A 10,092-nucleotide genomic window follows, 5' to 3' on the forward strand; every position below is an offset into this window, starting at 1 on the left:
CAGCCCCAATGGGCAGAGCCAGGTTCAAGCCACTGCCTGGGGAGTCCAGTGCAGGGCCAGGAGCTGGACTTTGATGATCCTCATGGCTTCAGGATATTCTGTGATTCTCTGCATTTCAGCTCCCAGACCCTGAAATGAAATGGCATCTCTTTGGCCAACTTTCTCCCACCTCCTCCCATGTGCACTGCCATCCGTGGGCTGAGGAGGAGGGTGGTCATGCAAGGGCTGGTCTTGTCCCACCTCGATCCTCCTGGTGCCAGCAGCCAAAAATAAGGAGGCCATGTGGCTGGACAGGGAATTGCTGGATTTCAACTCCTTCCCTTTCCAGAGATGAAGTTTCATGCAAAGAGAAATGGAAGAACACTAAGTTCAGAATCATATCTCTGTTTTTATTTTTAGGCAGGCATTCATGAAGAAAAGTGATGTACTTGGGGACAGCCTATAATGCAAGGGAGTAATTAAAGACAGTATTCTTACCTGCAGCATCATCCTCTCCTCACTGAAGGATCATCTTTGTCTGCCATTAATTAAGACAATTTTTTTCCTTGCTTTTGGCTTAATTTATCGTGCATGGCAGAAAAATACGAATAATTTATTCATATACAGTGAGTCAAAATGTAATTACAGCTTTGCATTTGGCGGTGTTGGGGCAAGGCACCCTTGGGTTTAGGGTGGATGTGAAGAAGGCAGTTGAAACCCAAATGGGGTGTCTGTGGGAGGACTCGCACCGCGATCGCGTGGCTGAAAGCAAAGTCTGCGCTGCCGGGCACCGAGGCACCGGCCGCGGGGAGCTGCGGGCAGTCAGCACGGCACGGCCCGGCCCGGCCCGGCAACCCCGAGAGGCCTCCAGGCTGGGGCAGCCCTAAATCCAAACCGGCACCTCGGGCCACTCAGAGCCACCGAGCACCGTGCTCGGACACGGCCCGTGCTTGGACACGGCCCGTGCTCGGACACCGCGCTCGGACACCGGCCCGTGCTCGGACACCGGCCCGTGCTCGGACACCGTGCTCGGACACCGGCCCGTGCTCGGACACCGCGCTCGGACACCGTGCTCGGACACCGGCCTGTGCTTGGACACCGGCCCGTGCTCGGACACCGCGCTTGGACACCGTGCTCGGACACCGGCCTGTGCTTGGACACCGGCCCGTGCTCGGACACCGCGCTCGGACACCGCGCTCGGACACGGCCCGTGCTCGGACACCGTGCTCGGACACAGCCCTGCCGCTCGGACACCGTGCTCGGACACAGCCCTGCCGCTCGGACACCGTGCTCGGACACAGCCTTGCCGCTCGGACACCGTGCTTGGACACAGCCCTGCCGCTCGGACACCGTGCTCGGACGCTCGGACACAGCCCTGCCGCTCGGACACCGTGCTCGGACGCTCGGACACGGCCCGTGCTCGGACACCGCGCTCGGACACGGCCCCGCGCTCGGACACCGCGCTCGGACACCGTGCTCGGACACCGCTGTGGGACACGGCCCTGCCGCTCGCACACGGCCCGCGCTCGGACACCGCGCTCGGACACCGCTGTGGGACACGGCCCTGCCGCTCGCACACGGCCCGCGCTCGGACACCGCGCTCGGACACCGCTGTGGGACACGGCCCGCGCTCGGACACCGCGCTCGGAACGGCCCCGCGCTCGGACACGGCCCCGTGCTCGGACACCGCTGTGGGTCACGGCCCCGTGCTCGGACACCGCGCTCGGACACCGTGCTCGGACACGGCCCGTGCTCGGACACCGCTGTGGGACATGGCCCGCGCTCGGACACCGCGCTCGGACACCGCTGTGGGACACGGCCCGTGCTCGGACACCGCTGTGGGACACGGCCCCGCGCTCGCACACGGCCCCGCGCTGAGGGGCACGGCCGCGCCGCAGCCGCCTCCTGCCGGCCGCCTCGGGGCACCGCGCAGCGCCCCGGAACCGGAACCCTCCCGCACACACACCGGGGCCTTCCCGGGGCCTTCCGGCGGCAGTGCAAGCCGTGCGCGGGATGGAGACGATCCTGGAGCAGCAGCGGCGGTACCATGAGGAGCGGGAGCGGCTCATGGACGTGATGGTGAAGGAGATGCTCACCAAGAAGTCCACGGTGCGCCCGGGGCCTCGGGGGTGCGGGAGGCGCCCGCCGGGCCCGCGCTCACCGCTCTGCTCTCCCCGCAGCTCCGCGACCAGATCAACTCGGACCACCGCACCCGGGCCATGCAGGACGTGAGTGCTCCGGGGCCGGGGCTGGGGCTGGGGCCGGGGCCGGGGCCGGGGGCGGGCCGGGCTCCCCGGAGCGAGCGGGGCCCGGCCCGGTAACGGGCTCGGCGGCGCTCGGGCCTCTCCTTTGTTCCGCAGAGGTACATGGAAGTGAGCGGCAACCTGCGGGACCTGTACGACGACAAGGACGGGTGAGTGTGCCCGGGGCCCTCGTGTGCCGGAGCGTGTCGTGCTGTTTGAAGTCAGTGTGAATGTCTGAGGAGTAACACGCGAATGGAGAGGTGGCGACTAAATGCAGGGCAGGACGCGAGTGCACACGGGAAGCATCCGTGTTGGATGGGCAGGTTTTGTTGTGTTATGTCGTGGGGAGGCCCTGGCTGCTCCGGGGGTTTGTCAGGGGCTGCAGCCTGTGCGGGGGGATGTGGCCACCAGCCCCATAGCCCGGTGGGCTGGGAGGTCCCTATGACTCGAAGGTTTGCAGTCAGACACTGCAGCACAGCCCTGGACTAAGGCTGTGTCAGTATCGCCCTTCCTTTCCTTTCCCTTCCCTTCCCTTCCCTTCCCTTCCCTTCCCTTCCCTTCCCTTCCCTTCCCTTCCCTTCCCTTCCCTTCCCTTCCCTTCCCTTCCCTTCCCGGAAATTCCCTTTCCCCTTCCCTTCCCTTCCCTTCCCTTCCCTTCCCTTCCCTTCCCTTCCCTTCCCTTCCCTTCCCTTCCCTTCCCTTCCCTTCCCTTCCCTTCCCTTCCCTTCCCTTCCCTTCCCGGAAATTCCCTTCCCGGAAATTCCCTTTCCCCTTCCCTTCCCTTCCCTTCCCTTCCCTTCCCTTCCCTTCCCTTCCCTTCCCTTCCCTTCCCTTCATCTGTTGCTGTCCATGAACTCACAGCCTGCGTAAGGAAGAACTCGGTGCCATTTCCGGGCCAAACGAATTTGCAGAGTTTTACAACAGACTGAAGCAAATTAAGGAGTTTCACCGGAAGCACCCAAATGAGGTGAGTAGTTACTGGTCCATAGGAAGAGGTGTGCTGTGCTGTTGGGTCTCATCCCTACAGGAAACAGAGCTTTTGCTTCCCCAGTTTTATTGCATTAACACACAAGTACTGAGAACACTCAGCACATGCTCAGGGTCAGGCAGCATGTGGGGGAGCAGTGCAGGATGCACACCCTGTTCCCTGCTAGAACAGGGATGTTCAGCTGAGCTGGGATCAGATCTCACCTTTCTCGTGCTGGCTAAAGCAGAAAGAAAGGTGACAAAGTTTTGTCTCTTTGTGCAGAAAGAAAGGTGACAAAGTCTGAGTCTCTTTTCTGTTTGCAGTTTCATTATTTGCCTCCTTGCGTGATTTTATATTAGTTATTCTGGGACAGGAGCTGAAGTAAATCACTGTGTGCCTTGTATCTGCCCATGCAGATCTGTGTTCCTATGTCAGTGGAGTTTGAGGAGCTGCTGAAGGCCAGAGACAACCCAAGTGAAGAAGCTCAGAGTAAGTTTGTAGTTTGTTCTAGCTCTGGTATTATTTAATAGGTTTTTTAATCTGGTTTGCATGTTTCGGGGCCTCACCTCCCTTTTACTAAATGACTTCTGAAAATTCTCCTGTCATCTAAATGCTTCTGAGCTGCAGTTCCTGGAACGCTCCCCAGTGAGGCTGCTGTTCCTGGGGAATGTTCTGGTGCTTGCACAGAGCAGCAGTTGTGGCTGCTCAGTGAGTGTCAGAGACATTGTAGCGCCTTCCTTAAGTATAAATGACTTCACTGCTGATCCTTTTCCAGTTCAAAAACAGTTGTATAATAAGCAGGGAATATTAAGCTCATAATAAAGCTTTTCATGATCTTTCCTACAGATCTGGTGGAGTTCACAGATGAGGAAGGGTATGGACGGTACTTGGATTTGCACGATTGTTACCTCAAGTACATTAACCTGAAATCTTCAGAGGTGAGTGGCTGCTGTGTGTGGGCCCAGGGATCTCCAGGCCCTGCACAGCTGGGGCTTCTCTTTTCTGGGAACTGGATGTTAATTCGGCCGTGTATGAACTCTGACTCAGACTTTCTGTTCTTAGAAATTGGATTATATCACTTACTTATCCACATTTGACCAACTCTTCGATATTCCCAAGGAGAGAAAAAATGCTGAATATAAGAGGTGAGCCTGTTTGCCTGCCTGCTTCCTTTATGGTGAGAAGGAAATTGCTTCTGAAGTGTCCAGCTGCAGAGAGTATAATTAACAGCCAAACTTAACTCACATAAATTGGGTCCCTGAGCTCAGTCATGTGTCTGAGCCCAAATCAAACTTGCAGTGCAGTAGAGATGTGGAGAGCCACATTCAGCTCAGAGGAAGAGCTTTAATGTACCCTTGGAACTGTTATGTCAAGAAAATCCTGTGTGGAAAACTGGCCAGGCCTTGGCCATGTCCCTGTGCAGCACTGGAGGGTAGTGACTGTCCAAAGATGGGGTTAGAGGGTGATAGTGAATTACCTGTGCTCATGATTCCCCTGCCAGGTATCTTGAAATGCTCCTTGAGTACCTGCAGGATTACACAGATCGAGTGAAACCATTACTGGACCAGAATGAACTTTTTGGGAAAATTCAGACGGAGTTTGAGAAGAAGTGGGAGAACGGCACATTCCCGGGCTGGCCGGTGAGCAGCCTGAGCCTGGGTGATGTTCCTGTGTTTGGGAGGGGTTTGTGTGAAGAATTTGTGTCATTTGTGTAAAGTCATTGCTGGAGGTGACCGTGGCAGTGAGGGCTGCAGCTCTGTGTCACCAGGGTGCAGGGTGATACCGACCTGAATTTACAACCCAGCATAACTGGTTTAAAATGAGCTTTATTTCAGGTTGGCTTATTTTGCATCTTTACTACTGCTCTGTTTTCAGTTTAGTAAGAGGATTTTTCTCTGAAATGAACTGCTTTTATTGAGATTAAAATGTTCTGTGGCCAAAAGTGTTGTAGTATGCCATGCAGCTCTTGCATGTGGTTTTTTTTGGCAGAAAGAGACCAGCAGTGCCCTCACCCATGCTGGTGCCCACCTGGACCTCTCGGCCTTCTCCTCCTGGGAGGTACGTTTCCAGTGCTCTGCACTTACTGCCACATTTTGAGCAGGTGGAAGTTCAGTCATTTGGGTTTTTTGTGTACTTTTAGTGCTGTGGTTTTGTCCCTGGCCCTGTGCTTTCTGGGTAAAACTTTGATGGTGCTGATGATGTAATTTCTCCCATTGTGGGTGTAACTTGAAAGACCTGGTTAGATTTGTCACATTGCTCATTTTCCTGGGAGCAGGGGTACACTGTTGACAGTCCTTTCTTAAATACTGTTCATCAAGGTTTTTTCTTCATTAATAAGCTAAAGTGGGCTATATCCATATTGTATATGTTGAACAGCTTGTCTCTTACAGTGGTTTATTTAATTGAATAGGAATTGGCCTCCCTGGGACTGGACAGGTTAAAATCAGCTTTGCTGGCTCTGGGGCTGAAGTGTGGCGGGTAAGGTGCAGTTTTGTAGAGTTCCTTTCAGTTTCTGAGGTGTTCCTGTATCACATTTCTTTCTGGGATACTTGTGTGGTTATCTCTGTTGTACTAGAATTACCTTAGAGATGTTTGAAAGATAAAACATTAAGAACCAAGCAGTGGGATCTGCTGCTCTGAACTGTCCTGTACAGGAATCTCTGGTACAGTAGACTTTGACTTGAGGAATGAAGGCAAAGATAAAAGGAATCTCATGGTTTCCTAAAAGCTACATATAGATTTTTATTGCATGAATTCAGATAGTTCTCAGGAAATGTAAAACTGCAGTCTAGACTAATCCCTTCCCTGCTTCTCTGCAGGACTCTGGAGGAGCGTGCTCAGAGGCTTTTTAGCACTAAAGGCAAATCCCTGGAAGCACTTGATCCTTCCTTGTTTGCTAAGAATCCAAAGACAAAAGGAAGCAAAAGGTGAGTTCTTAGAGGTCATTCTGAGGCTGGGAATGGTCTCTCCTCTTGGATGAGGAGTGTTCTTTAGTCACCACTCCTGTGTAGTTAGGACAGAGACTCTGGAGTATTAGAAGCTTTTCACATTGGACCAAATAGTGCTGAACCAAATGGAAGGTACCCGAGCTGAACTTGTGTGTTTAATGAAGATATCTCATCTATTTCAGAGACACTGAAAGAAATAAAGATCTTGCGTTCCTGGAAGCTCAGATTTATGAGTATGTGGAAGTTCTTGGGGTAAGGATTTTATTTGGTTTTTAAGCTTTTTATTTCAGAGCTGTCTAGTGACTGGAATGTTGTCCTTATCTTTACATAGTGCTTTCATAGACAGCATCACATCAGTGTGCTGCATCACATCTGTTTTGTGCATAAGTCATACAGTACTGCAAACCTTTACTTGATCTGCCTTGCTCCTTGCCTTCAGTTTTGGGGTGCTGTTTCCAGGGGGATGGCTGCTGCTGCGGTAACATTGGAAGTGCTGATAGGTGATACAAGGTTTCACTCTTTGCTAGTAGGAAATGTCAGGGTACTAAAAACTGAAACTGTTTGGCTCAGTAAGGTGGGAGTTCCCTGCTTCACACTGGTCTTCTGTTTCCTCCCTCTGTACGCTGAGGAAGTTTTTTGCTACAAGAGTTTGGCCTGACTTTTTGCTGTCGTGGTGTGTGGACAATCCCTTCCTTTCTCTCCCTCCAGGAGCAAAGACACCTCACCCACGAGAACGTGCAGCGCAAGCAGGCGCGGACAGGGGAGGAGAGAGAGGAGGAGGAGGAAGAGCAGATCAGTGAGAGCGAGAGTGAAGATGAAGAAAATGAAATCATTTATAATCCTAAAAATCTCCCTCTTGGCTGGGATGGGAAGGTAACTGAGACCATCAGGCCTGGAGAAGTGGGACAGGTCACTGACTCCACGCTGCTTCTGTTTGAGTTTCTTTGCTTTGACCTAATCCTCCTGTCTCCTTGCTCCAGCCCATCCCATACTGGTTGTATAAACTCCATGGTCTGAACATCAACTACAACTGTGAGATTTGTGGTAACTACACCTACCGAGGGCCCAAGGCGTTCCAGAGGCACTTTGCAGTAAGTGACATTCACTGCAGGAGCAGCCCTGCTGCATTCATTCACTCATTGTAATGGGTCACTGCTGAGTCCCTGGGGTCCCTGAGCAGCATTTTTGCCATGTGGGTCTGAGCTTTTGCTGTAGGGCCATGCAACAGGACCCAGAGATCACGTTAGGCATAGAGAGATCTCTTTTGCTATCATCCCTGCCCATTTGAACACCCATTCCAGTGCTCACTTCTGATGGGTGCAGTGTGGCTTTTGATGGCTGGCGTGGTGTTACTGTCTGCAGGACAAGAAAATAATGTTTTTATAGAGGGCTGGTAGATTTGTACTGTGACAGTAGGTTTTGCACCCTGTTCAGATGTTAATGTCTTGTGTTCCCTCTCACACTGATCTCATCTCTTTCCCCCAGGAGTGGAGACATGCCCACGGAATGCGGTGCCTGGGCATTCCCAACACAGCACACTTTGCCAATGTCACACAGATTGAGGATGCGGTCTCGTGTAAGTAGTGATGGCAGAACAGGGAACATGTTAGAGAGCACCACCTTTTCTGAAGGAGTGCCTTTGGACCTTGGTCTCATGTGCCATCCTGAACACTCCGTTTAAAGCCTTGTCTGCTGCAGTTCAGTGCCTTTCAGTAAGCACACGCTGGAATGATAACTTTGTAATGGATGTTAGATACATTCCTGGATTTAGAAGGGAGGGAAAAAAGCTTATGTGTGTATTTTACTGGATTAAAAACCAGTATCTCAGGGGAAGTGGTATAGATCCTGTTTAACTTTGTGTTTGCAGTGTGGGCAAAGCTGAAACAGCAGAAGGCTTCAGAGAGGTGGCAGCCCGACACAGAGGTGAGCAGCGAGAGGCACTCAGCGTCTCCCCTCCTGTGTCCCTGGGAACCCCTTGTTCCTGCTGTGAGCAGTGTCCTCACTTACACTGGTGCCTCTTCATAAACTTCTGTTCCAAAGCCATTTTTCAACAGGGTGTAGGGCAGAAGTGGGAAGTAAAATCTATAGTACAACCTGTGATGACTCTGGCCCTAGCTGAGCTCTTCTCCCAGGACCTGCTGGCAGATCCACTGCCTGCTTTCGTGGCACAGAAGTTCTGGCAGGGTGCTCATGTTCAGTGGCTGCTCTTGGAGCTAACATTTGAGTGCTGTCTCTAAACTGTGGTTCTGTTCCAGGAGGAATATGAGGATTCCAGTGGGAACGTGGTGAATAAAAAGACCTACGAAGACCTGAAGCGCCAAGGGCTGCTGTAGCTGTCCCCAGGTGAAGGATCCCACATCTGTAGAGAGAGTGGATCTGGGAGCAGCTTTGATTTCTTCATTGTCTGGATTTTGTATGTGCATGAATATAGATTTCAAGAATACTTTATAGAGTCACTTTCTAGTAAGCCACTTAGACTTGTGACATTGTTTTATATTAAAAGTACCTTGGAAAATAAAGTCATTGTAATTTAGGAAGTACTGAGAGACTTGTCTTCTTTTGTGTGCTGGAAGGAAGAGTTTTGATTTCAGTGTGTTTAAAATGCTTTTTACACAGCTGTCAGAAACAATTCCTTCTCTCATTTCCACTCTGCTGGAAATGTTTATGATGAGGGTTGACTCTGAAGCACATGGACACTGTGTTGGCAGGCACTGGTCCTGTTTCTAGATCTTGGTGTGAACTTGTGGTTTTCTTTGAAAAACAAGCTCACCTGGCTTACAGAACTGTTTTTACCTTGGCTCTGTCTCCCTGGGGAGCTTTGGCCATTGTTTTTTTCAGAGAACTACCAACTGAGCTTCATGTTTGGCTCTGGGGTGATTTCTGTGGCACTGCTGTTGGCTTGAATGACCTGGTAGGTTGTCTGTGTGCAGATCCACCTGGGGTGCAGGAGGATGGGGATGGCAGCAGAGACTGTGTTTACAGGTGCCTGTTGTGGCTTCAGGAGCATCCTTGGTCCCTGGTATCACACTTGGAGGTGTGTGTACCTACCCCAGGGATTCATGATGCCTCGAGAATTGCAGCTCCACTGTGCAGAGGCCACTCACATCACGTGTGGCAGTGGCAGTTGTCGTGTCCCCCAGTCCCCTGAGTGCAAAGGTGGCTTGTGTGACATGTCCAGCCTCACAAGCCCTTTCTCCACTGCTGTACAGGGCCCTTTGTGTCTCTGCTGCTGTGGAGCTGCATGTGACACGTCCCCGGGGGCTGGCTGGCAGGGGTGGGGCTGGGCTGTGGGGCAGTGCCACAGCAGCTGCTCAGAGGTGTTCCAGTGCTGGCAGTGACTGCAGGTGCGCTGGGGCTTCAGGAACAGGCAGACAGGTGAGTCAATGCTGTGGGCTCTTTCCCTGCCTGGGGGGAAGGTTGTTCTGGGATGAGGACGTGTCAGGAAGATGGTTCCTCTGCCCTGGGGCTGGGCTGGGCTGGCACTGGGCTCAGTAAGGATGTCCAGAGCTGTTCTGGGTGGTGGCTGGGCTGGTTTGCAGGGTGAGGTGCCAGCTGGCTCTGTCTTTGTGTCACTCTGAGGGAATGGCCTTGGAGGTCTCTGAATGACCTTCAGCCCCTCCAGGTCCTGGGGGAATGGTGACAGCCTAAATTATAAAACAGGAGGAGAGTATTACCATTCTCCTTGGAGAACTTGGCTTTGGAGCCTGTTTGGAGTCACATCTCCACCATTTCCTTAGCAAAACAGGTAAACATTTGGAATGCAAATAGAGGATGGAGAGCCAGGTCACATCTTCACTTGCAGCAGCAAACTGCTGCACGGTGGCACTTTTCTCTGTGTCACCCTGACCCTTGCTCGTGGCAGCTGCCTGCAGGGCTGTGCTGCCTGTGAGCTCCAGGGAGGGTTGTTGCCACACCAACAGCACACACAGCTCCCCGGGGCTCCTGATCCCCGTCA

The 10,092-nt window shown here is 52.7% G+C and overlaps 1 protein-coding gene across 1 annotated transcript; it reads left to right on the plus strand.

Annotated features, from left to right (window-relative positions):
• The first annotated feature begins 1,907 nt into the window (after positions 1-1,907).
• SF3A3 (splicing factor 3a subunit 3) lies at positions 1,908-8,674 on the plus strand. The gene is made up of 17 exons (XM_068172935.1): positions 1,908-2,088; positions 2,160-2,207; positions 2,340-2,392; positions 3,084-3,189; positions 3,606-3,678; positions 4,036-4,127; positions 4,252-4,334; positions 4,691-4,829; positions 5,179-5,247; positions 5,600-5,667; positions 6,009-6,116; positions 6,320-6,389; positions 6,846-7,010; positions 7,118-7,228; positions 7,623-7,713; positions 8,005-8,060; positions 8,393-8,674. The coding sequence occupies exons 1-17, from the start codon at positions 1,993-1,995 to the stop codon at positions 8,468-8,470; spliced, it is 1,506 nt and encodes a 501-aa protein (XP_068029036.1). The 5' UTR covers positions 1,908-1,992; the 3' UTR covers positions 8,471-8,674.
• Positions 8,675-10,092: the final 1,418 nt, after the last annotated feature.

This window comes from Anomalospiza imberbis, chromosome 25 (genome assembly GCF_031753505.1).
Source record: "Anomalospiza imberbis isolate Cuckoo-Finch-1a 21T00152 chromosome 25, ASM3175350v1, whole genome shotgun sequence".
NCBI lineage: Eukaryota > Metazoa > Chordata > Aves > Passeriformes > Viduidae > Anomalospiza > Anomalospiza imberbis.